Source organism: Pleurodeles waltl, chromosome 7, assembly GCF_031143425.1.
Source record: "Pleurodeles waltl isolate 20211129_DDA chromosome 7, aPleWal1.hap1.20221129, whole genome shotgun sequence".
Classification (NCBI taxonomy): domain Eukaryota; kingdom Metazoa; phylum Chordata; class Amphibia; order Caudata; family Salamandridae; genus Pleurodeles; species Pleurodeles waltl.
The window spans coordinates 13,174,727-13,201,228 of NC_090446.1; the positions used below are offsets into that span (position 1 = coordinate 13,174,727).

General features: G+C 47.4%; 1 protein-coding gene across 1 annotated transcript in view; it reads left to right on the top strand.

The window, feature by feature from the left end:
* Positions 1-26,502, top strand: part of LOC138303554 (glyceraldehyde-3-phosphate dehydrogenase-like) — a 207,494-nt gene that overhangs the window by 17,469 nt on the left and 163,523 nt on the right. The window contains exons 2-4 of the mRNA XM_069242799.1: positions 2,671-2,770; positions 3,301-3,407; positions 3,533-3,623. Coding sequence (XP_069098900.1) covers positions 2,671-2,770; positions 3,301-3,407; positions 3,533-3,623 — 298 coding nt within the window. The remainder of the gene's footprint in view (positions 1-2,670; positions 2,771-3,300; positions 3,408-3,532; positions 3,624-26,502) is intronic.

Genomic DNA, 26,502 nt, shown 5'->3' on the forward strand with positions numbered 1-26,502 from the left:
ATATATGCTCCGGGGTCCCCGCACAAGGGCGGGAATATTCAATGTTTATGACTTTGATGAGGATACCCCTGGAAGAGAACTAGGATTTACAGGTAAGTAACTAATCCTTCCCACCTAGGCACGTGTAGTGTGTAGCGGGGCGCTGGGAGTATTGGAAAACACCAAAGGTAAGTAACAACCCACCCCAGAGTCCAGGAAAGCGGTAGTAAATCACAGTAACGTTCCTGGAACACACAAGAACACGAAAATGAAGATTATGCAAGAACCAGAAGAGACTGCAAGACACCAACGATGGATTCCTGGACGTGAAGACTTGTGGAAGAAGGGGACCAAGTCCAAGAAGCACTGAAGAGTCCGGGAAGAACAGGAGCCCCTGCTAACCAGCAAAAGAACCACCACCCGTGAAGAACAACAGTCAGTAGTGCCCCCAAGAAGACCGATGCAGGTTCCTGGTTGGTGCAGATGATGCCCCACGCCGGATGGATGATTGCAGTCTGGTTTGCGTAGCTGGATTCCACCAACAAGCCTTGGCACATGCTAAGTTCGCTGTTAGAGGAAAATGGCACTGCCCGGGACTAGGAGGGACCTGGGGGACTCTACCGAGGAGGGGGAGTCAGAGGGGGCTCTCAGCAACTCAGAGAGCCCTCAGAATAGCAGGCAGCGCACACAAGTGTCCCACAGCACAGGGACAAAGAGGGTGCAAAAGTAGGCCCACGCAGCACTACACAAAGTGATCCCACGCCGCCGGAGAACTACGCAGGAGGTTGTGCATCCCAGGAAGGAGTGCTGAAGTCCGGAGCTTCAGAGTGCACAAAGAAGTTTGTGGAAAAATGCCAACAGGCCTTGGCAACTGTAAAATATGCAGTGCATGGGGGTACTGTCTTGCGTGGGGATGCAAGCTCTTACCACCACCAAAGTTGGACAGTTAGACGTCAGGACCATCGGGACCACTTCAGTCCACTGTGATGCTGGATCCATGCACTTGGTCAGGAGAGGGGACCCAAGCCACTGGTCGTCGCTGCATAGGGGTGCCTCCTAAAGCAGAGACTTGACTCCTTCACTTCAAGGGAGATTCCTTTGTTCTTCTGGTGCAGGCTAAAAACTGGCTGTCCTCTGAAGATGCACGACCGGGAAACAGTTGCAGTTGCTGGCAGGAGCTGAAGAAACAATGTTACAGAAGTTGTCTTTGCTTCTTTGTTGCAGTTGTAGAGTCCCTGGAGGGTCCAAACGCAGTTTCTTCGGTAAGAAGGTGAAGTAAAGGATGCAGAGGATTCCGGCTGGAGTTGTGCAATACGAATTTGAAGAACCACCCAAGAGAGAGACCCTGAATAGCCCTGAAAGGGGGATTGGTCAGCTACGCAGGTAAGCACCTATCAGGGGAGGGTTCTGATGTCACCCGCTGGCACTGGCCACTCACTTGCTCCCAGAGTTCCCTGCCACCTTGGAATCCAAGATGGCAAAACCCAGGGACCCTCTGGAGGAGCTCTGAGCACCACCCCTGGGGTGGTGATGGACAGGGTAGTGGTCACTCCCCTTTCCTTTGTCCAGTTTCGCGCCAGAGCAGAGACTGGGGTCCCTGAACCAGTGTAGACTGGATTATGCAAGGAGGGCACCATCTTTGCCCTTCAAAGCATGGAATCATATAACCAATGCTTGCAAAAGCCTTAGGGTATGATTCCAACATGTTTGATACCAAACATGGCCATAGTTGGAGTTGCCATTGTGAAGCTTTACATGGGGGGTGACCTATGTCCAGTGCACGTGTAAAATGGCGACCCGCACTCACGAAGCTGGAAGCAGCTTTACGCCTATAGTAGTGCTACAGGTCAGGAATCCAGAAGTAGAGTATTCATCAGAAAGATTGTTGCAGTGGGTAAGTAGCTTTTTCTTCTGTATGCTATCTCTTTTTTAGCGGACACGTTCATGGTAAACAAAGAAACTGTGGCTCACAGGTGAGCTGGCCCTTTGCAATTTTTCAGCAGCCTCTAACGCTTAGCAAAGAATCCAGGTTAACCCAATTCTTCTCTCCGCACCTTAACCTATGGGTTTATTTAGGATTTGATGGCGCTGACATCCTGCCATAAATTGGCAGGGCTTCTGTCCCATCAAACTTACGGTGGAGGGTGAACTGCCAGGATTCCTCTGACAGAGGCCAGTCCGCAACATGCTGTCAATCAGCATATGTTAGAAGGTCTGTCGTATTTAGTGAAGTCCTTCTGATGTACAGTTTTCCTGTTTGAGACCACCAGGAAAGAAAATCCTGGTGGTCCCAAACAGGAAACACTAGAAATGACCCCCATGGTATTTTTTTTTTTTTTTTTGCTTTACAGAAACAACTCCTATCTACAGTGGTTTGTTCCTGAAAAATAAAGAGGTTTTACAGGCAGGCCAAAACAATGTGGCCCCTCCTCTGCAAACTTCTCTGTCTTCTGTGCAACTGCTGCACTGGCTGACACACAGAAAGTAAACAGACCCCGCCAAGCAGGCAGGTGTGTAATCTCATAATAGGTCAGGCAGTCCTTCACCAAGGGAGCAGAGGCCACTGTGGAGTAGAGGTGGATGGCTAGCCACTGGCCAGAGTCTACATTTCTCTCTTATTCTATTCAGGTGGTTTACATGCCATTTTGGATCCCTTTTAATCTCTTGGTGCTTTCTCTTTTTTACCCTCAGATTTGGGCGTATTGGTCGCTTGGTGACTCGTGCCGCAGTAAAATCATCAAAGATCCAAATTGCAGCCATTAATGATCCCTTCATTGACCTGGAATACATGGCAAGTCAGTCGATGAGAAGATAGGGCTGGTCGTGGTGGCAGTAGTTGGTATGATTAAATAAGAGGTTTTGCAGTCCGCCCAATAGGCCAAATTATTTTCTTCATGCAAGGCAACTTCATTTTTGGCAACTGTGCTCTTAAGCAATTTCCTAAATTTGAACTCTTTTCGTTAGAAAATACTCTTGCGGTAGGGCAGTAACAATTGCACCATGATGCCTATCTTTTGGAACAAATGTATTAAGCAATAGAAGGATGGTTGTTGGGCAATTCTGTTAAAAATGCAAGTAAATGCAAAATGTGTACTTCTAAAAAATGGGATTGCATTTATTCACTTTTAGAATCTTTCAGTGTACATTTCATACCTGCAAATTCATCGATTGTTTTGTGTCACAGCGTTCCCGTCATGAGTAACTATTTTGAAACATACGACAAAAAAGACTTTTATGTTTATTTTTCTTATTTTGAAGTATTTTAACTGCCTTTCTATATAAATTATCTTTATCAACTCCCTCCTTTTCTAACCCTGCCAGGTATACATGTTCAAGTATGATTCTACACATGGACCTTTCCAGGGAACTGTGAAAGCTGAGAATGGCAAACTGGTCATCAATGGGCAAATCATCACAGTCTCCCAAGAGTGAGTGAGAGATGCAGATGTGGTGGCAGCATCTTAACGGGAGTAGTGCTCTAATACTTCATTCTATCATGCCTGAAAACCACTCAAACCTAACTGTAGTTCTTCCCCACACTTTTCTGTCTCAGGAAGGACCCTGCCCAAATCAGATGGAGAGAAGCGGGTGTGGATTATGTGGTGGAATCCACTGGGGCCTTCACAACAATTGACAAAGCATCAGTAAGTTCACAATTTTCTAATCAATAATTGATAAATATTGTGCCTTTAAGACTAAAGTGATAGTCCCAGCTCTTCAATGCCCACCTTGCAGATTTTTGTAACTTTGGTTACATTATTGCAGATGTCTTCTTTGTTTTCGCCACATACATGATTCTCCCTGTTTTCTCCACCATTTGCCAGAATGTACAGGGGAGATTTCGCTGGATTGGCTTAGAGGTAGACATTTCTAGCTCTCCATCTTACACATTTTAACATAACTTCTGCTACTTAACAGAAAGACTACAATCTGGGGCTGCTTGTCACTTGCTATTCTCTAAAAATAATTCTCCATCATTGAATTCTTTCAGCTCTCCTCTGATGGTATGTATTATAGTCACAATGACTGAATTGTCCCACTTGTGTGGGATCCCAGACCACTTTTAACAAGTAAATATAAAGTTGTATGTAAACTTTTTATTTTTTACAAAATCCATTTATTTCAAACAAACTATTTGAGAACACTATGAAAGGTGATATTGGCTAATGTTTGGCTGTTTACTTTAACCAGTTTTAATAGATAAAGGGTCAATAGACAACACAGTGAGTAGAAAAGTTGTTCAAAAATCTTCTTCAAAGGAAGGGTGAAAGATAAATCAGGACAAAGTTGTCTACTAGCTTAAAATGCTTGAAAAACTGGTCTTTCTCCTTTAAGCAATAGAATACCACAGTATCTGGGTGGCTGTTGAGGCATTGTGTTTTTTCCAGCTACTGCTGATAGGATTCTGGAGTACTGAGTTCAACTTTGAAGCAGCACATTTTTCTGGTTTCTGACAGAAAAAAGTAATTTTTCCTTTACAAAATGGCATCCTTTTTTGTGAAGTGTCCCACAGGTGGAAGACAGAGAGCCCAAACAGATATGAACGCAGTCTGTACAGTGTCTTTGTGATTAACACGCTCCTGCAAATTAAGTAAGAACATGTCCAAAAGCATTTCAAAGGACAGAGAAAAGATGAGGCTCCGTGGACGTGAAGAGGATCGATGCAGGCTTGCAGAAGTGTCTATAACATCTGAGAAAAACTCATTACATTAAGCTTAACTTGTATTTCAAGTCGAACTTAATGTAGCTTGTTGCTGTGTGCAGCTTCCAGCATCTTCAGCATCCTTCATACTTTGCATCAGTACCACTCCATAGAAATCCATTGCAAAGCGGATAAAGGTGGTCATTACAACCCTGGCGGTCGGTGTTAAAGCGGCGGTAAAACCACCAACAGGCCGGAGGTAAAGAAATTGGAATCATGACCGTGGCGGAAACCGCCAACGTATACAGCCACTTTAACACTCCGACCGCCAAGGCGGTAAAAACAAACACTGCGGCGGTAACCGCCAACAGACAGGCGGAAGACAAGGTTCCGCCCACTGTATTACAACAGGCCAATCCGCCACCTTTTCCGGGGCGGATTCACCGCGAACAAAAACACAGCAGAAACAGGACTTGGAAGGGAAAACGCTCACCTCTACACACCCCACGAGGAATCAGGACGCCATAGAACCCGAGCTCCAGATACTCCCAGCCTTTATCTTCCTGCTTCTCTACCAGGAACAACAAAGAAGACCACGGTGAGTACTGCACCTACAAGTGACACACACATGCAACACGTAGCACTCCCACCCCCACCCTCACCCACTACAACACACACACAAGTACATGTTGATATATTACATTAACAACCCCCAACCCCCCCTGGAAGAATGCAAGGACAAAAGGAAATGAGTAGAGCATTTGTAATCTATTCAAATACAGTAATCAAAAATATATACATATATATATATTTACACTAGAAACAAATATATACACCAAGAATACAAGTCCAATGTATTCCACCATCATAGTCCGTGGACCACTGTGCCCAAAATGCATGGACGAGGCCCACACTCAATACCCGATCAAAACGGAGAGAACACTGCTGGGGCATCAGATAGAAATACAACAGGCACCTCAGGGGGAAGGGAAGGGGGGCACCTCAGCCGGATGAGTGCAAAACGCCAGATCTACGAGGGGGCTCCATGCCCACTGCTTTATCCTGGGGAGTGCAAAGCCACAGTCTCACAAGTCTCTCCAGTGGGTGGTTTGCCCACTGCTGCATCTTGGGGAGTGCAAAGCCACAGTCTCTCAAGTCTCTCCAGTGGGTGGGTTGCCCACTGCTGCATCCTGGGGAGTGCAAAGCCACAGTTTCTCAAGTCTCTTCAGTGGGTGGTTTGCCCACTGCTTTATCCTGGGGAGTGCAAAGCCACAGTCTCTCAAGTCTCTCCAGTGGGTGGTTTGCCCACTGCTTTATCCCGGGGAGTGCAAAGCCACAGTCTCTCAAGTGGATGTCAATCTCCACTGTTTCTGGAGGGGGCCTTGTGCCCAGAGTGCTTCATCCTGCCAAGGACAGAGGTAGTGGATGTAAATCTCCACTGGTTCTGGAGGGGGCTTTGTGCCCAGAGTGCTTCATCCTGCCAAGGACTGAGGTAGTGGATGTAAATCTCCACTGGTTCTGGAGGGGGCTTTGTGCCCAGAGTGCTTCATCCTGCTTGTGGCGGCCTCAGTAACGTCGGGAGCTTTGGCGCTCACTGGCCTGCGGTGCTTGTTGCAACAGTGTCCTGTTCAGCGGTGCTGGGTGCAGCGGTGCTTGTGGCGGCGGTGTCCTTGGCAGCGGTGCTTGTTGCGGCGGTGTGCTGTTCAGCGGTGCTGGTGGCGGCGGTGTCCTGTTCAGTGGTGCTGGTGGCGGCGGTGTCCTTGGCAGCGGTGCTTGTTGCGGTGGTGTCCTGTTCAGCGGTGCTGGTAGCGCCGGTGTCCTTGGCAGCGGCGCTTGTGGCGGAGGTGTCCTTGGCAGCGGTGCTTGTTGCGGCGGTGTCCTGGGCAGCGGTGTCCTGGGCAGCGGTGTCCTTGGCAGCGGTGTTTGTTGCGGCCTGTGTCCTGTTCAGCAGTGGCGGTCTTGTCCACCATACAGGTTTTCGCAGACTTGCCTGTTTTACTGTGCCCCTTCCCCACCTTGGATGGTGGCGCAGCTGTCTTCACACTCCCAACTGTACCCCTGGGAGAGGCTTTGGTAGAAGATGTTTTGCCTCTCTCTCCTGCTGGGCACTGCCCAACTTTTTGTGCTTTTGAGGTGGGGGATTGTCCGTGGTCTGGCTCCTTGGCACACTGGCTGCCCTGCTGCCTGGAGCACTCCTGAAGCCGGTTACTACTGGCACCACTGTTCCCGCAGATGTTGTGGCTAAGGCGCTAGGTTGGGACCTGGAAAGGCGGGACCTAGGAGACTGAAGGGGTGGGGGAGGTGAGGAGAAGAGGTCAATGTTGGACAGGAAAAGTTTTTTGGACACACTGGGATGGGTAGATGGAGGGGGTTTGGGAGTGGAGGAAGAGGTAGTGGTTGTCGGAGGTGTACGTTTGGTGACTTTGGGTGAAGGTGCATGGGCTGGAGGCTGTCGTCAGGTGGATGGCTGTTGGGTAGGTGTGTGGCTGCGTTCGTGTACCTTGGGAGGTGGGCTCACAGACACACTGGGAGAGGACACGGGATGTGTAAATGGTAGTAGGGGGGCTGAGTGCACGTGAGCGGGGTGTGGTGGTGGGTGTACTAGTGATGGAGGTAGTGGCTGACGATGTAGTGCATGCAGGTGTGAGTGGAGACGAGACTGGGAGGGAGGAGGGAGACGAGGAGGAGAGGGACACAGTGGAGGCAGTGGCTGTTGGTATGTCTGCATGGGTATGATGCTTGTGTGAGTGCCTGTGGGATGTGTGGTGCTTAAATTTGCCTGAGCTTCCCTTGTGTGTTGAGGTGTGTGCATGCTGGTCTGATAGTATGCTTGGGATAGGCTGAGGTACAGGGGTTTGGCTCTCGGTGGAGGAAGTTGGAAGGGGAGGCTAGAGACAGGGACAACGGCTGCCGTAAGTGCTGAGGCCAGAGTCTGAAAAGCTCGCTGTTGGGCTGCCTGACCAGAATGAATGCCCTCCAGGTATGCATTGGTCTGTTGCAACTGCCTCTCTACACCCTGCATGGCATTCAAAATGGTAGACTGCCCAAAAGTGAGGGATCTGAGGAGGTCAATGGCCTCCTCACTGAGGGCAGCAGGGCTGACTGGGGCAGGGGCTGAGGTGCCTAGGGCGAAGGAGATGCCCACCCTCCTGGGTGAGTGGCCACGGGGCACACACTGAGGGGCTGCTGGGAGGGCGGTGCTGGTAGGGGGTTTGGCGGCTGTACCTGTAGATGCAGGGGCACAGAGGGGCCCGCCACTGCAAGGGAGCTCCCATCAGAGGAGGAGTCGGTGTCGCTGGTCTCAGCTCCTGTCCCCGCCGTGGAGCTCCCCTCGCCCTCCGTCCCACTGGTGGCTTCTGACTCCGTTGTGTCGCCCTGTGGGATGCAGCTCCCTCCTGTTCCGGGGGCCCTGCTCCTCCGCCTGATGATGCTAATGCACACAAGAACAGGGAGACCACAAAAAGGGGGGGAAAGACAGAAGAAAGACATGTTGAGTGCATCCAGTACTGCTACTGTTGGCGGACACTACGGACACAGAAGCCCCCTGCACTACGCCGTGCACTTAGAGTTTCCTAATTAATCACAGGGACATGGGTTACAAGGCCTATGCCTGATTGCTGCACACATGGAAGTCACAGGAGCCTGACTAGGTGTAGTTGGCTCTGAACACAGGTGGGGTGGGGTGCCACAGGGCCTGCCTTAAGAAGGGACCTAGCCTACTAAACTTGCCCTGGCCTAGGGGAACCCACAGCCCACCTCCCCCACCCAGACACCTACAATGCATGCTGAATCAGCAGAATGAGAGTGTACTCACCCCCTTGTGGCTGCTGTGATTCCCTCAAGCGCCCATCCAACTCCGGATAGGCCACTGCCAGGATCCGGAACATCAGGGGGGGCATGGTGCGACGGGCACCCCTCCCACGTTGGGAGGCCATCACCAGCTGGGCCTCCGCTGTGTTCTTGCTCCAGTGGCGAATGTCCTCCCATCTTTTATGGCAGTGGGTGCTCCATCTGTGGTGGACACCCAGGGTCCGGACTTCCTTGGCAATGGCATGCCAAATATCCTTCTTCTGGTGGGTGCGGACCTACAGGAATAGTACATGGGAAAAGGAGAAGATATAACCATCCGCACCGTCACAGTCATTGGCCCGCATCCCTACCCTTGCCATGACGCACATGCACTCACCATCGTATCATGCACGCCTCATTCTCCCCCCCTCCTATCTTTCATCAACACCACTCCAAACAGGCATTGCCCATACAGCATGCTCACCTGTTTGTCTGGAGGATCGTAGAGTAGCGTGTACTGGGGGAGGATCCCATCCACTAGTTTTTCAAACTCCTCCGTGCTGAAGGCAGGGGCCCTTTCCCCAGACACACAAGCCATTATCTCTTCCAGACTGAGGTCACAGCAACACTGCAAGGTCCTCTCCTGTAGAAGATCAGGTATCAAGTGATTGAACAGAGAGAAAATGGCGGTGACGTCCGCGGCGGTGCGTACCGTCACCGCTGACGTACATCATCATTGGCTCCTGGGACCCATAGGGTCCAATGTTCGACCGCCTACCGCGACGGTGTACAATGCCAGCGCAGTTACCTCATATCCCCTTGTCCCACATTACAGGTCAGGCGGCCGCCATTTCAGGGGGCCACATGGCATTAATTGTGACTGCGTCACACATATCTAGGCCTTGCTTAAACACTAATTCAGCCATATGTCGATTTTCAAACATTTTCCGATAAAGTTGTGTTTACCTACCTCAGTGTTGGTTGACTCTCTGCTCGCTGTTCTCCTCCATAGAGCACGTCCGCTGGGGCAGGTGAGGAGATGGCGGCATCCTCCAGTGTACAGAAAGCTGGTGGACCTGTCGACAATGGAGGAGCGACATGTAATTATCACCTACAGACTTGATCGTACCACACTCCTGAAACTGTGTGCCCAGTTGGAGCCAGACCTGATGTCAGCTATCCGCCATCCCACAGGAATCCCCCCTCTAGTGCAGGTGCTGTCAGTACTCCATTTCCCAGCAAGTGGGTCTTTTCAAACAACAGTGGCCATAGCATCAGGGATGTCCCAGCCTATGTTCTCCAACGTGTTGTCCAGAGTGTTGTCTGCCCTGCTGAAACACATGCGCAGCTACATCGTTTCCCTCAGGAGGAGCATTTGCCTACAGTGAAAGGTGACTTCTATGCCCTGGGACATATCCCCAACATCATTGGTGCCATTGATGGGACACATGTGGCCTTGGTCCCCCCAGGCAGGAGTGAACAGGTGTACAGAAACCGGAAGAGTTACCATTCTTTGAATGTGCAGATGGTGTGTTTGGCCGACCAGTACATCTCCCATGTAAATGCCAAATTTCCTGGCTCAGTGCATGACGCTTACATTCTGCGGAATAGCAGCATCCCTTATGTGATGGGGCAACTCCAGAGGCACTGTGTGTGGCTATTAGGTGAGGACATGGAGCCAATACAGTGTGACTAGGTGTCTGGGTATGGAGCTGTCCCTAAGAGTTCGTGTGTGTCTAACAGTTGTCCCTCGCCATTTGCAGGTGACTCTGGTTACCCCAACCTGTCATGGTTACTGACCCCTGTGAGGAATCCCAGGACAAGGGCAGAGGTATGCTACAATGAGGCCCATGGGCAGACTAGGAGGATTATAGAGAGGACCTTCGGCCTCCTGAAGGCCAGGTTCCGGTGCCTCCATATGACAGGTGGTTCCTTATTCTACTCACCAAAGAAGGTGTGCCAGATTATCGTGGCCTGCTGTATGCTTCACAACTTGGCTTTGCGACGACAGGTGCCTTTTCCGCAGGAGGATGGTCCAGATGGAGGTGTTGTGGCAGCTGTGGAGCCTGTGGACAGTGAAGACGAGGAAGCAGAAGAAGAGGACATAGACAACAGGAACACGGTGATCCAGCAATACTTCCAGTGAGACACAAGGAAGAAGACAACACTGCCTGCTACATCTGATTTAATTCTTCTACCTCTCATCTATCTGTCACTTTCACCCAGTGTATGGACACTCAGTTGTCACTTTCCCTTTCAAATTCACAGATGTGGGTCCCACTGTGTGACCTCTGCTTTTTTTCCGCATGGACTAGAGCTGTGTGACATAGGTATGTTGACATTACACTGGATATAGCATTTTGCCACAGTTATTGCTAATACACATTTTCGAAAGCACAGACTGACTAGATGGTTTTGTGATTTTAAGGGTTTTTATTTAAGTGCTAAATAGTGGAGGTGGTTGTAAAATGGCCAAGGGTGATGGTGGAGGAATGTCTATGGCAGAGTCCAGTCTATTAGTCTCACAGGTGCATTGTCCAAAGGGGCATAGGAAGTGGAGCTAGGGCAGTTTAAGTATGGACAGGATGACAAAGTGGGACAGAAGGATGACAATCGGGTGGTCTCATTTCTTGGCGGGGGTCTTGGCATTGTTCTCTGTCTTTGTCCTGGATCTCAGGGACCGCTTGCGGGGTGGTTCTCATCTGCAGGGGGTGGGGTGCTGGTGTCGTGGTCCTGTGGCGGTGCCTCCTATCCACTAGTGCCGGCGGAGGTGGTGGCCAGTTCATTGTCCAGGCTAGTGTCAGGGGCCCTTGTTGTGCCACAGTGTCCCTCCTGGCGTTCACGAGTTCCTTCAGCATCCCTACAACGTTGCCCTCTTTGGAATTGATGGATTTGAGTTCCTCCCTGAATCCCAAATACTGTTCCTCCTTCAGCCGCTGGGTCTCCTGAAACTTGGCCAGTACCGTTGCCATTGTCTCCTGGGAATGGTGGTAGGCTCCCATGTTGTTGGAGAGGGCCTCGTGGAAAGTGGGTTCCCTGGGCCTGTCCTGCCCCTGTCGCACAGCAGCCCTCCCAGTTCCCCTGTTTCCCTGTGCCTCTGTCCCCTGAACCGTGTGCCCACTACCACTGCCCCAGGTCACTGGTGTTGTTGGGGTGGTGGGTTAGCCTGGGTTCCCTGTAGTGGTGGACACACTGCTGCTTGACGTGTCCTGGGGACAGAGGTATGGGCCCGCTGGAGGGGTGATGTGCTGGTGTTTCCAGATGGGGGAAGCTCTGTAGTGGCCTGTGCCAGTGTGAGGGGAACCAACTGTCCCGAAGTCCCAGATGGGCCGGGCTGGTCATCTAGATCCAGTTGGACAGAGCTGCTGTCATCACTGTGGGCCTCTTCTGTGGGTGGAGTGGACATGTCTGTACCCTACTGTCCGGTGATGTTCGGTAGGGGTCCTGCAGGGGTGTAAAGGCAGGATTATTGAATCTGTGTGTGCTATGGTGTGCAATGGGTGGGTCACCCTGTACCCTAGTGGGACCTTCTGTGATAATGGTTTAGGAGGGTGTATGGGTATGATCCGTGGACATGCTTTGGTGATGGGTGTCCATGCTTTGGTGTTACATGCAGGGCTTGGGTTTGGGATCTGTGGGACATGTGTGAGTAGTTGGAGTGATGGGGTGAGGGCGAGGGTGGGGGTATTTGATAGCATGCAGGTGGGTGGGGGATGAAGTAGTTAAAGGTTTGACTTACCAGAGTCCATTCCTCCAGCTACTCCTGCAAGGCCCTCAGGATGCAGTATAGCCAAGCTCCTCCCATGTTGTGAGGTCTGGGGGAGGAGGTGGGGGTCCGCCGCCAGTCCTCTGAACCGCAATCTGGTGTTTTGAGACCACGGAACGCACCTTCACCCGTAGGTCGTTCCACCTCTTCCTGATGTCATCCCTAGTTCTTGGGTGCTGTCCCACTGCGTTGACCCTGTCCACGATTCTGCGCCATAGCACCATCTTCCTAGCTATGATGGTGTGCTGCACCTGTGATCCGAATAGCTGTGGCTCTACCCGGATGATTTCCACCACCATGACCCTGAGCTCCTCCTCAGAAAACCTGGGGTGACTTTGCGGTGCCATGGGGTGGTGTGGGTGATGTGTGGGGTGGTGTGTGTTGTGATGTGTGGGGTGGTATTCAGAGGTATGTTGGCGGTCTTCTGCACGGCGGTAAGCAGCTTTTACCGCCAATGTTGTATTGACCCCCAAAGTGTCTGAAACTGCTGAAGGACTGCTATTTCTGTGAAAGTAACTTTTGTGGAGGACCTTACTGGTCCATTTGACTTGCTCTCAACCAGAGTTGGTCACCCCAAGTACTTCTAACCAACCATATTGACAGTTACCTACGTTTTCCTTGAAAAAGTTTCTAAGTGTCCAATTTATTGACTTTGCCAAGGCTTGCTCGCGGTTGAGTGAAATTGCTTTCATTTAGTATTGCTTGTAAAATCTATATCTCCGGAACCCTCCAGTGGATCTTTTTCTTTCTATTGTCTAAATTCCTATAAAAAATACAATCTATTTTTATAAATTGGTGTCAGATTTCTTGAGTGTTGTTGATGTCTTCAGTTGTTTTGGTGCTGTGTATATGCTTTACACTTGTTCCTCTGTGAAAGCCTTGCCCCAGCTACCCAGGATTGAGCTGAAGGTTTGACAAACAAAGCCCAAGTGTCCCAAAGGGGCTGGTAAGTGTATTACATGGTGAGGGTGCATACCCACACCATGTAATACACCCCATTTCCTCTCAGGGGGTTTAGCTGTGCATTTCTATTGTGATGGTCTGGCCCTTCAATGTTCTTCATGACTTTGTCTTACTGGCCATAAGCCTGAAGTCTAGCAGAACCACTGTTTGGGGCGAGGTGTAGCATATGTAGTGTGAACTGCAGATACTAAAGGCTGTGGGCATTGAAAGGTGTAAAGTGTACTAGAAACATCAGTAAAGGCCTTACAACAGATGCTACGAGCAAGAGCGGTTCAACCCCCTCAGTTGCTACAGCAATACTACCAACAATCTCAACACCGGCGGTTCTTTCAAGTTTCTAAAATAACATGAGGAAAAGGTGGACTACAAACACAGGAAAACCATTTAAGCAGTTCTCCTGTCTTCCCCCTTTTCCATTCGCTTCTCCGGTTGGGGGAAGTTTTAGCAATCATTTGAATGAGTGTAAAAAACAGCATGAGAAAAATAGATCCTGAATATTGAACAGAATGGCTATTTTGATGGAGACTTCTTACTTCAGATTCCCAACTATGTGATTTTCCCCAGGTGCCAGTCTTGATCAGGAAACTTTAATAGCTATCACCTCACGTGTCAACGGGTGTTGTGGTGTAGCTCTGCATCGAGTCCGTTGGTTCTGTACGTGATGGGGCCACTATAAGACCGCTACCTTTGCCAAACTCTGGAAGAAGTTGCAGAAGCAGTCCCTGTTAAGGTTGAAGATGTATCAAAATCGTGAAGTTCCAGTAAGTTGATAAAAAACATTAAAAAACATAAGAACTTGAAACACGGTTCTCCATCTTCCTGCCCCTCTCATCACTTGCAATTGTGATATGGCCTGGGTACCTCTAGACCTTCGACCAGACCGAATTCCACAAGTGTCTCCTCTCAAGCTTGTTCCTTCTCACCGAACAGCCACTGCAGACAAGGTAAGTAGGCTGTTGCATTTGTCTTTGATAACCCAAGAGGTCCCTATGTAGCACCCTTGGGCCCTAAGAATTTATGGTGGCAGCTTATCTGAGGCCCGTCGGCCTATCTATCCCTAATGCCAACTGCACCATCCGACCTCCACCATAGGTCAGACCCGTCCATGAGCATGGTGACACAGTCCATCACCAGCACAAAGTCTGTCGCCAGCGCCAACACTGACTCCATTGGTTACAGCCTCGACGCCCACACCAATGTCAGACCAGGATCTGGCTGTTCTATTGGATTCGGAAGCTTGACCCGTGTGACCTCTACCATGTTATCTTTTTTCTGATGCGGATCAGCAGTTCAAGGTCAGGATGTTGAAGGGGATGCATTTTATGATGAAGGCAATGATTCTGAGGACTTCCAAGATGCTATTATGTCGGATACCTCCCCTGGCATCAATTTAAACTCTGTTTGCAACAGTCATCAGGAGAGCGCCAAAGTTCTTGACCTTAAACTGCAAAAGCAGGAGGTAAAGACCAACTTGTTGACAGAGGTTCTTAACCTGGTAGATACCACTCATAAGCTTCTGCTTCTTTTCAATGATGCCCTAGTAGATTAACTTGTGAACACATAGACGAAATCAGGACCCTGCGAACAGTCAGAGGGCAAGGTGTAACAGGTCTGCTCTCAAAGATCCAAATTTTCTAATACAACATGGAGTTTGGTGATGCAGGCATCATCCAGGCACTAAAACCCTAACCCTTTTCCCCCACTCCACTTGACAGGGGAACAGATGAAAAGTTTTTCAAATCACTTTTTTTCCTGTGTGAGTCTTGCACTGAGATCTGTTAACACTTTATGCCTCCTGAGTTGGTATTCACACATGTTGTAGCCGAGGGGGTAGATGTATTGCCAGCTGTCCCAGAGGATGCCAGACATGCCCTACAATGTCTGATCCTCTTTGACCAGGATGCTGCAAAATATATAATCTGTTCTGGCCTGGACACAGCTGACTGCCTGAGTAGATAGGTTGGCACCAGTGTGATATTTAGGTGCCACTCCTAGATCCACTCTGTAGGCTTCTCTTTGTATATTTAGCAGTCCCTATTGGGCATGTTGTTCGATGGCTCAAACCATTTTAGGGCTCACTCACCCTTTGAGAAATTTATGGAGTGCAAAGCTACGGCTCACTCTTTGTGCTTGCCTCAGCCAGCTTGGCAGTTCCCAGAATAGCAGTGCCCCTTTCAAGACTTCGGGAAGGGATTTTTCCAGAGGCAGCCTCAAATTGGGCCTAAGCAGCAACAGGCCTCCAATCATTTCCGAGGTTAAGCTGGGTAGCCAGCAGTGTTCAGGCCCAAAGGGGCAGCGCTTTACCCAGACCCATGCACCTGCCTCTGCAAAACTGCTTTAATTATTTGTCCTTGGCATCCCCTGATCACTATTTAGTAGGTTGGATCACCTTTCACCTCATTGGAGCATCAGTCCGACAATTTGTGCTTCAGATCGTAGAGTAAGGCTACTAACTACCTTTTCTATTCTGTCCCTCGCACATGCCAGCCACACTTCAGCACATGCTGGAGGTCCACTTGTTCATTCTCCACAAAGAAGTTCAAGGTTTGTTTTCCTACCCCATCCAGAGCTAACAATCATGATGAATGCATTGTTGCTGGGTTGGAGGGGTCACCTAGGAGAGGCGGATATCCGTTGACTCTGGTCTCCAGCGGAAGTTCAACTCCACATCGATTTATTGGAGTTTCGAGTGATTCACTTGGCACTAAAGACATTCCTATCAGCCATCAAGGGGGAAGGAGTGCAGGTTCTCAATGACTACACAACCTTCATGTGGTACTGAAACAAATAGGATGGATTAGTGTTGTGGGTCCTGTGAGAAGAGGCTCTGCGCCTCTGGCAGTGGCTAATGGATCAGGACATCTCTGACTGCCCATCGCCCTGCAGGATCTAGAGTGGACAAACTCAGCTGCAGTTGCGTAGCAGATCACAAATGGTAGTTAACCTCAGAGGTGGCACAAGGCATCTTCCAGCCATGAAGAGATTCCTGTCTCAATCTATTCACTACTGCAGAGAATGTGTAGTACCCAGACTTTTGCACACTGGAGTTCTTAAGGTATTCTTCAATGGGAGATTACTTCAGTCTACATTGGGGATCATTACTCCTGTCTGCCTTTCCTCCCTTCTTCCTTCTCTTTGTAGCCCAGAGTGCTGAAAAAGATCAGGAACACCTGGGCCCAGTAATCCTAGTGGTGCCAGAATGAGTACCCAGAATTTCGGCCAAGAACATTATGTTCTCCAATCAGGCTACCCATTTTGAAGGAACCTTCTTTAGTAACAGCACGGCCAGCTCCAGCACCCGAGTATGCTAAGCCTATGCCTGCATGCATCTAAATGGAGCGGTAACTATTAATGGCTTTCAGTTTTCCTCCCAAAGTGATTGGTGCCACTCTGACAGCCATGCACCCTGTTTTTCCCCTTCATCACATTCAACTCTTACAAGTAAGTTTGTCAGAAATACTTCTGTTTTGTCTTTCACTGGCTGAGCAAGGCCCTTCCTTCCAGAAGGAGGTAACACCTCCTCCAATGGCAGGTCCCTATTGTTATGGTCCGCAAATAGCCACAGGAAAACTGGGAAACAAGAGTGGCAACTTCCTAAAAGTTGCAGGTGGCAACAAGTTACATTAATTTAGATTAATATATTGAGTTGTTTGATATCTTGAAGTACCAAGAAGTGCGTTCAGAAGATGGCACAGCTGAGGTGTTCAGCATGTTACTCTACTCACCAATGGTACTACCAGTCACTCTCCCAATAAAACGACAGTTTCAGGTTTTTACTGTCAGAACACTTTAAACACTTGTCTTTTAATATGCTTCACCCTGCCTTAAGACTCAGTAGGTCTGCCTTAGGGGTGACTACACACATTAAAAAGGGAATGTGGGCTTTGCCATTGATTAGAATGACACAGTCGAATTGGCAGTTTAAAACCGCTCTTCCAGTCTGCAGTGACAGACTGGGAGCAATGTTTTACCTTGTCCCACTCAGGGAGACACAATTGGTGCTACAGTACCTGAGGGGACACTATACCTCAGGCCCAAGATACCCCAGATACCATATACTGTGGACTTAGCACTACGTCAGCTTGTGCCAGTTGGATGTAAGCCAATCAGGCAGACATGTTTTAAGACTCAGGGCACAGGCACTGAAGTCTGGTTAGCAGGTGTCGGTGCACACTCAGAGTCAAATAACCAGCAGCATTTGTTCAAAACTTTGGAGGTGACCATACAAAAAGAGGCATTTCCTTACACCCCTCCAAAGTCTACAGGGTTTACATTTTGCTGAGATTATCACAAGCAGATGTCTGTGGCATTTTCCCATCAGGTATGTCTCTGGTACCCAGGGTCCTTGCCCGACTCCAAGTATAGCAGTGACTGCACCTGTATGAATCCTAAGGTGATCTAGGACTGCAAAGCCAAGCTGTACATTGCAAAACATCAGAAAGCATGTAAGGTCTGGTCCAAGTCGAGAACGCAAACCCGTTTGTGAGGCCATTCTGACAAAATGTCCTTTTCACACTCCAAGTTGCCAGGTAAGTCCCAATCAAAAAACAAATACAAGAAGCCAAAGTGTGACTTTCCATCACTATGCCACTCATCAGGAGAAGTCGTGAGGACATCAAGGCGCCTCCTAATCTCGGACCCGGTCTTCTACGGATGAACTGATTTCACAGCTTATTCTGACGGAACCTGAGTTCCTGGGTCCCGTGGAGATGCTGCAACAAGTAGAGGCTTTGAAAGAAGCCAAATTTTACATTTCTGGCACCCTTCCTGCTTTCTCTGACACGCCTTTGGGCCCCAAAGATCCCAGAAGGCCTTCAAGTAGGCTACTGTTGGCAGTGTTGTCCTCAACACCGTCTGCCCCTCTTGACTCTGTTGTGGGTTCTTCCCCAGATCTGAGACCAATACCCAACCAGACTTAGAATCCTGGCCAGCCCCTCAAGGGTTGACACTGACGCCGAAAAAAACTCCTTTCTCCAACATTGGATCTTTCATAGATTCACATGCTGGAATTATCCCCGTCATCAAGGTGGGAGTCTCACGGTAATCTTAAATATACATAGCAGTAAGTGTATTAAACTAGGCCTCAATGGCCTGCACAGGCACTGTTATAGCCTATCCATGTTCTATTATAAAAAAATAACCAGATCCGAACTATAACCAGTCAGGCCACAGCACCCTCTAGAACACCCACAACAGAGGCAGTTTCCTTCAGATTTTCTACCGCATGTCATGTGAAGGGAGTCTCCCTGGGCTTTGCTCAGCTTCTTTTTTCTGACAGGTATATTTCTTTCAGATATCTTGGATTTACAGTGGACAGGATGTCACAACAAACTAAAAAAGGACTTTTCAGAAATTGTGACCGGTGTGGGAGAATGGCCCCCACATGAATTGCATTTACTGCCTACATCCAGTCCATAAGGTGAGAGATTGCAAGATTTGTCGCACCTTCAGTCATAAAACCATGAAAGACAGAGCGGGTAGGCTTTTGTTATGGCTGCAAAAGCAGAAGGCTATGGAATACCCTTCTGACAAGAGTAAAGCCTCCTTACAGACTTCTCAGTCCCTAAAAAGGCCTAAAAGCGAAGAAAAACTTTCTGCAGAACCTCCAAAGAAAGTTTAAAAAAAATTTAAACACCTTTCTTTAGAGAAACAAAAAGGCCAAGAAAGCTATGTCTCATCATTGTTAGAAAACCACTTAAAAGCCTTCAAAAAGGTTCACTCAGAGCCTACAACACCTTTTGGTGAAAAAGCACCTCCAAAAAGTGCTTCTCTGTCACCGAGGAAAAAAAGTGGAAAAATACTCTTCAGACTGACAAAAAAGGCTTTGCGACGACAATAGTTTTGACGACCATGTCTACAGTTACGACGATAACTTCGACGTTCACCACAGCAGTGTCTCCTATGATAGTCATGTCGTGCCCGCTATCGCCGACGACGATCATCACAGCTAAAATCTACAAAAGGGCACCATCAATGAGAAACAAACCACCTAAGACTGCGTCGACATCAGATCCGTCGACGAGACACAAATCGAAGACCCCATCGACGAGGGAGCAGTCGACGACTCAACCATCTACGATGCAACCGTCGATGACATGACGATCAACGATGGACACAGGAATGAGAGAAACGTCTACAACTGATCTCACGGTGAACACTTCAGGAATGTCAAGGTTTCTCCCTCTCTCTTTGATAATTGTAGGAAAGAAAGCATCTCCAATCCTACCAATGCATATTTCTTCAAGTAAGGTATTACCATATCCTCCTCAACACCTATCAGATGAGGACAGATCCTCTCAAGATGATGGAATGTTTGGAGTGGCCAACAGTCCGTCACAACTTAACGTTGAATGTTAGGACCTGGATGACGATGGGGATGATCAGTATCAGGACAGCTATTGTTCGGCAAAAGTCCAACCAGATTAGTTGTATTCCGCATATGGGGATGCAGACATCTCTGTCCCTATGCCAAGGACTTTAGTGATATATCTCCAAAGCATGTTACAGGACTACTACAGAAGATTTCTGCCCTCAGTATTAGCAACTCCGACCACGCAGTAGTATGACCTGCAAGCGGGACTGTGGACCCCTCTCCCTAGCCATCCAGGGACACCACTCAGATCGGATATGAACATCCCTTTCGTACAGCCGCCTCTGGATGACCCTTAGTCCACAGATGAAGAAAGAGAAGAGGAAGAAATACCTGAAACCATTCCTAGTGAGTGGGACGAACACCTGATTGCTACACCATCTCCACCGTTGGCAGGACCAGTGGATTCACCCCCAGAGGACATAGGAGGATTCCATAATTTAATGGAAAGAGCAGCTAAATGTTTTGAACTGCCAATTCTCTCTCTCGAGAAGAAACTGATTGTTTCCTGTATTGATTCTCCAGTTTGTTTAATTGCGCAACCAAAGCCGGATTCCATGCTATCTCAGGTGGCGCAACACAGCTCGAAAAACCTTTCAACACCAATAACATCCCCGCCAGATAGAGAAGGACGCCTTCTGGACAACATAGGAAAGAGTTTCTCCTCAGTAGCAGCAATAACAGGCAAAGCTGCAAAGTCGTTAGCCATTCTAGGCAGATATGATCGCCAAATGTGGGCAGACATGTCCGCTTACATTGATCTCTTGCTGGAGACGCTAAACTAGAGGCAAAGAAAGTGTTGCAGGAGGAAGAGCGGATCTCAGCCAAAGTGACTGCGTGATTGATATCTCACTAATGGGATTTAGACAACTGGCGGGGGCAGCGGTGTTGCGCAGACAGGGCTGGCTGAGATCTACTTCTTTTAGGCCCGAGGTTCAAATTAGGATACTTGACATGGCGTATGATGGGGAAAGCCTCCTCAGCAAGCATGTAGATTAGATGTTACAATCCATAAAGGTGTATACAGACACGGCCAAATCCCTAGGTACGTTGCAGTACAAAAGGCAGCCATTTCGAGGGGCTAGAAGCAGGGGAAGTTATTCGTTTTAGGGTGGTTTCCAAACATATAGACAACAATACCAAACTGCTCAAACAGGTTTTTAACAGTAGTACGGCCAACACCAGCAGCAATACCGAATACCACCTACAGCTGCCTATAGATACCCCACGAGGGGAAGAACCTCTGCAGAGACACGGGTAGAAAACAATGAACATGCAACAGCTACCAGCCCCATCTGTGTTTCAAAGATTGGAGGCTGCATCACTTACCACATCCTAGCTATAGTAACCGGGGGACGCACTCTAGAATTCATTCAGAAGCCTCCAAATAACCCTCCATCAGGAACACCAACTCCACGGTTAGAACAGCTCCTCAAAGAAGTATATTCATTGTTACGCAAAGGGAAAATAGAAGTTCGTCCAATTCTGCACAGGAACTGGGGATTCTATTACCTCTCTTTTCTAGTGAAAAAAAGGCCTTTGGGGGGATTGGCGTTCCATGCCCGATTTGAGGTCCTTAAGCAAGTGCCTGAAAAAACAAACATTTCGTATGGTAATGCTTCAGGACATTTTATGTCTTTTGAATACAGGAGATCACATGACATCTCTAGACCTCTGGGATGCGTATTTCCATATCCCAATACATCAGAAATTTCTCAGGTTCAAGGTAGCTGGTATGCATCTACAAATTAGTGTCCTCCCACCCGGATTAAAATCGGCCCCCAGAATTTTGACCAAAGTGCTAGCCCCAGTAGCGGCTCACCTACGGCAGCTCAGGTGGTAAACTACACATCCACTTGCCTCCAGTTGTTCAGAACTCTAAGTCTTACCATCAGTTATCGCAAGTCACACTTCCATCCCAAACAGAAGCTGATTTTCCTAGGAGCTATACTGGATACTATCCAAAGCAAAGCATTTCCATCTCAAGAGAGACAGCGAAAGATTTCCAAAATGGCTCAAAAGCTATCAAGTTCATTTCAGTTCGGAATTACAAATCATTCATGAGAATGATTTCTTCATGTATTCCACTGATCCCAAATTGCCGACTGCTCATGCGACCTCTACAGGAGCAACAAGACACTCAGTGGCTCCAAGTGAATGGCTCCTTCAACGATCAAATTCTCATTACACCGAAAATGAAAACTGCCTTGTCCTGGTGGGGAAATCAGACCAACTTACCCAAGGGCCTTTCTTTTCTTCAACAAGAGCCGCAATATATAATAATGACAGATACGTTGCTCGAAGGTTGGGTTGCCCTCCTTCAAAATCTGCGGATAAGTGGCAACTGGACACGAAAGGGCAAACAGCTTCACAAAACCAACTGGAGCTGAAAGCAGTAGATCTGGCTCTGAAGGCTTTCTTGCCAAGAATACGAAACTCAAAAATTCTCATCAGAACTGACAGTACCACAAGTATGTTTTACCTGAACAAACAGGGCAGCACAAAGTCCATGCAGCTTTCACATCAAGCTCAGAGCATATGGGAATGGGCCATAGAAAATCAAATTTCTATGAAAGCTGAACACCTGCCAGGGCAAATCAACCTCCTAGCGTACGCTTTGAGCATTGAATAGTGATCCCGTATCATGAGTGGGAACTCGATCAACAAGTTCTCAACCAACTTTCCCAAAAGTGGGGCAAGCCGAATCTGAATCTTTTTGCCACATACAAGAACAAGAAAGGCCCATATTACGCAAGCTGGCATCCCCAAAAAGGGTTGTGGGGAAATGCTTTTTTGATGAGATGTTCAGGAATCTATGCTTCTCCCCCAATTCTGCTCATCCCCAGAGTGACCAACAAAATGAAAGCAGAGGGATGTTGTCTCCTCCTAGTAGCACCCAGGTGGCTCAGGCAGGCCTGGTTCATAGAACTTCTGTATTCGGAATAGCCACATGTTCTACTCAGACAGACACCAGCTCTACTGACCATGCACCAGGGCCAGGTCAGGCATCCGGATCTTTCATCTCTACACCTATCGGCCTTGCTCCTGAATTCCATAAACACTCCACCTTGAACATTTCATCGGGAATGTAGAGAAATATTGGCCAAAGCCAGAGCTTACACCACCAATAAGGCATATAAACTAAAATGGAAGTGTTTCTGATGGTGGTGTGCTACGGAAGGAGTTCATCCTCAGTCGTCAGCCCTGGAACAAATACTTCCTTATTTATTACATGTGGCAGCAATTTCAAGATTCCGCCGCACTCAGCACACCTGCTCACTATATTTTGCCAGTATTGTGAAACAATTCCTCAAGGGCCTTTTAGAGTATTTCCACTGGTGGGTAGACCTCCACTGTTATGGTCTCTAAACATAGAGTTGGGACAACTCATAAAGCCTCCTTTCGAACCAATCCACAGGTCAGAGTTAAAATTAATCTCTTGGAAGACATCGCTTTTACTAGCTCTTACATCAGCAAAAAGAGTGAGTGACATACAAGCCTTCACCATCATTTTTCATCAGTTCACTCCAAATAGTGTTATACTTCGAACAAATCCTAAGTATATACCAAAGTGCCATAAAACTTCCATCTAAATGAGCCAGTGGTCTTAGGAACCTTTTTTCCTAACCCACAGACGGATGCATAGAAAGCGCTGCATTCGCTAGATTTAAGGGGATGTTTAAAGGTTTATCTTCATAGATTACAGAGCATTCAGAAATCGGACCAGCTATTCGTAGCATATGGAGATAAAAGAAAAGGCTCTGCGATATCTAAGCAGACCATTGCCAGGTAGATCGGATTAGCTATACAATTTTGTCATGCCCAGGCAGGCAAATCACTGCACAGTAAGGTTAAAGCCCATTCTACCAGAGCGGTAGCCACATCAGTGGTACTCTTCGCGGGAGTACCCTTGCAACACATTTGCAGGGCAGCAGCATGGTCCAGCCAGCATACAATTACAAAGCACTACTACCTAGATGAGACGAACAAAACGTATACAGCCGTTGGGCAAGCCATGCTAAGACATCTGTTCCAATAGGGTGAACCTCTCTGGTTATCCCACCTTCCACTTGAAAGGTATGTGATCTATGTTTGTTTAATGTTATTGTTACTACTATTATTTATGTTATAATTATTATTATTTTGTTCTTATCATTCTAAATACATATATTGCTTTCAGATATTGGGTTAATGTAGCATCACTCCTATTGGTATCAATGTTATTGCTAGAATAAATTATATAACTGCTTGCTACTCTAATTCAAGTATGTGAATCCATGAAGGATCCAATACTGGAGAAATAAAATTAGTTACTTACCTGTAATCCACCCTCCTCCTCTCAGAGGTATCCCTTATTTCTAAAGACTGTGTACTTGTACAATAAAATCTGAGGGAAACAGCCTCTGTTGGGAGTGTTCCAGAGGGTGCTGTTGCCTGATTGGTTGTAGTTCAGATTTGGTTTTTGTATAAAAGAACATGGATAGGCTATTACAGTGCCTGTGTAGGCCATTGAGGCCTAGTGTAATACACTTACTGCTATGTATATTTAAGGTTACCGTGGGACTCCCACCTCGACGATGGGGATGATTCAACCATGTGAATCTATGAAAGGTACCAATACTGGAGAACTACAATTACAGGGTAGTAACTAATTTTCATTCTCTTATTGGAATCAGAAACAAACCGATAGAAACTCAGCTAAAGTTGCACCTTCCACAACCTTTGGTACAGCCGGTTCAACTGCATTCTGGCTCGGCTAGAACTCTGCCTTTACCTAGAATGCTTCATATTCCATTTTCTTACGACTCAAAACAAAGTCAGCCTGCTGATGGCGAGTTTGAGGATTGTGCAGCCCATTATTATAGTGAGGACAATCTTTTCTCTGACCTGCAGGACCCCAGTGGACTAGATGTTTCCCTGGATAATGGGTTGAACTCTCCCCATGGCCACTTCACAGACAAATCTCCTCCTTTGGTGTGGTGATCAAGACGGGCTGCTGAAGTTCTAGACCTGCAACTCCAGTATGTTAAAGTAAAGTCTAATGTCTTTCCCAATGTCCTGCAACCGGGGCACACTTCCACAGAGCTACTTCTTAGTTCTAATAAAGCCTTGTCACACACACTTATGGGGACATTGGTCAAATCTTGCTTTTTGCCCACCAGTCAACAGATAGGTAGCCAGAAGACACAGACTTGCCCTCGTCAACCTCCTATCCTTATGTAAGAACCTACATCCGAAAGCTTGGTAGTCAAGGCATCGACAGGAAGGCCGCACCCAAACTCATTCCCTGCTGTACCTCCAGATAGGGGATCACAATGTATAGAGGTGCTTGGGAAAAGGATGTTTCCCTCAGCTAGCCTCGCTCTCCACTCAGTAAATGCCAGCTGCCTCCTAAGACGGCACTTAAGCACATTAAGTGATGTGGCCTGGGAGATCTTGCCTACTTTTTCCAAAGAATACCACACTAGCTGTGCGCAAATCATCCAAGATGGTCCGAACTCCCTTTATTTCTCCTGTATTGGATCTTTAATAGATTCACATGCTTGATTCATTCCCCGTCGTTGAGTTGGGAGTCCCCGGTAACTTAATAAAGCAGTATATATATATATATATATATATATTCTATCATAGGCTATAATGGCAATGAAAAGGTCAAATTTAATAGCTTATCCATGTCCTTTTTAAAAAAAGGACCAAACTTGAACTATAACCAATCAGGTGACAGCACCCTCTAGAACACTCCCAACAGAGGCTGAGTCCCTTAGATTTTTTACTGCACGTCGTGTGAAGGGAATCTCCCTGAGCTCTGCTCAATTCTTCAGCTTTTACTTCTTTTTGGAGCATCCAAGTTTATATTTCCTGTTTCATTTATCTAACCCTGGCACTAATATGTCAGAATAGCAGTAAACAAGGTAAAAGATTACATGAATATGTCAAAACTTTTCCTCAAAAACTCACGTTCTGAGAGATGAGGCTATTACTGGCTGGGGTTACAAAGTCTTAAATCTGTCACTAATAATGAGGACAGTGAGGATTCCTTCACCTCACAGGAGAGGTCAGAGGGAGATGTTGTGCCAGGCTCTCCAGAAGGCACGCAGAAAAGCCATAAAAAGACTTACCATGAGTCTTCATAAGGCACTTCTCACAGAGAGAAAGAAAAAAAATGGAAAAAGACCCTCAACTCCCTCTTCAACACAGACAATACATCAGAGAGACCCTTATTACCTTACAATAGGGTGCCTCGAAACCGCCTGTAAAATCATCTTCTCTTCCAGGGGATCCTCATCAATAGTCATAAACATTGAATATTCCCGCCCTTGTGCGGGGACCCCGGAGCATATATAAAATATACACATATTATACATGTGCAACAAACAGTCATGCAGGCTATCATGGTAAAAACAGGCTAAAATGCTTTATTTCTATGAAGTTTTTTTTTTTTATTTTTTTTTTATTTTGATATATTAAAGACTACAATAGAGCATAAATATGTTATAAGTAAAAGGACCTAGGCACTCTGTAGCAGTAAAATAGCCATTACATTCTTAGAAATACACAATCCAACAATAATTAATAGATTGATTAAATAGGAAACAGTAACCCAGTAAACTCTGTGCGTTATGGTCAATCCATCTTTAATATGGCGAAAGGCAGCCTAAAAGATTCCATCATTCGAAATAAAGGGAAAAGAACAACAGCCACGTAGAACAGCCGGAGGTGCTGCTGGCTGTTGTTCTTTTCCCTTTATTTCGAATGATGGAATCTTTTAGGCTGCCTTTCGCCATATTAAAGATGGATTGACCATGACGCACAGAGTTTACTGGATTACTGTTTCCTATTTGATCAATCTATTAATTATTGTTGGATTGTGTATTTCTAAGAATGTAGTGGCTATTTTACTGCTACAGAGTGCCTAGGTCCTTTTACTTATAATTTTCTGTATCTGTGTTTTCACAGATTTTGGGGGTAGGGAAGAATCCTCTAGGGCCGGGA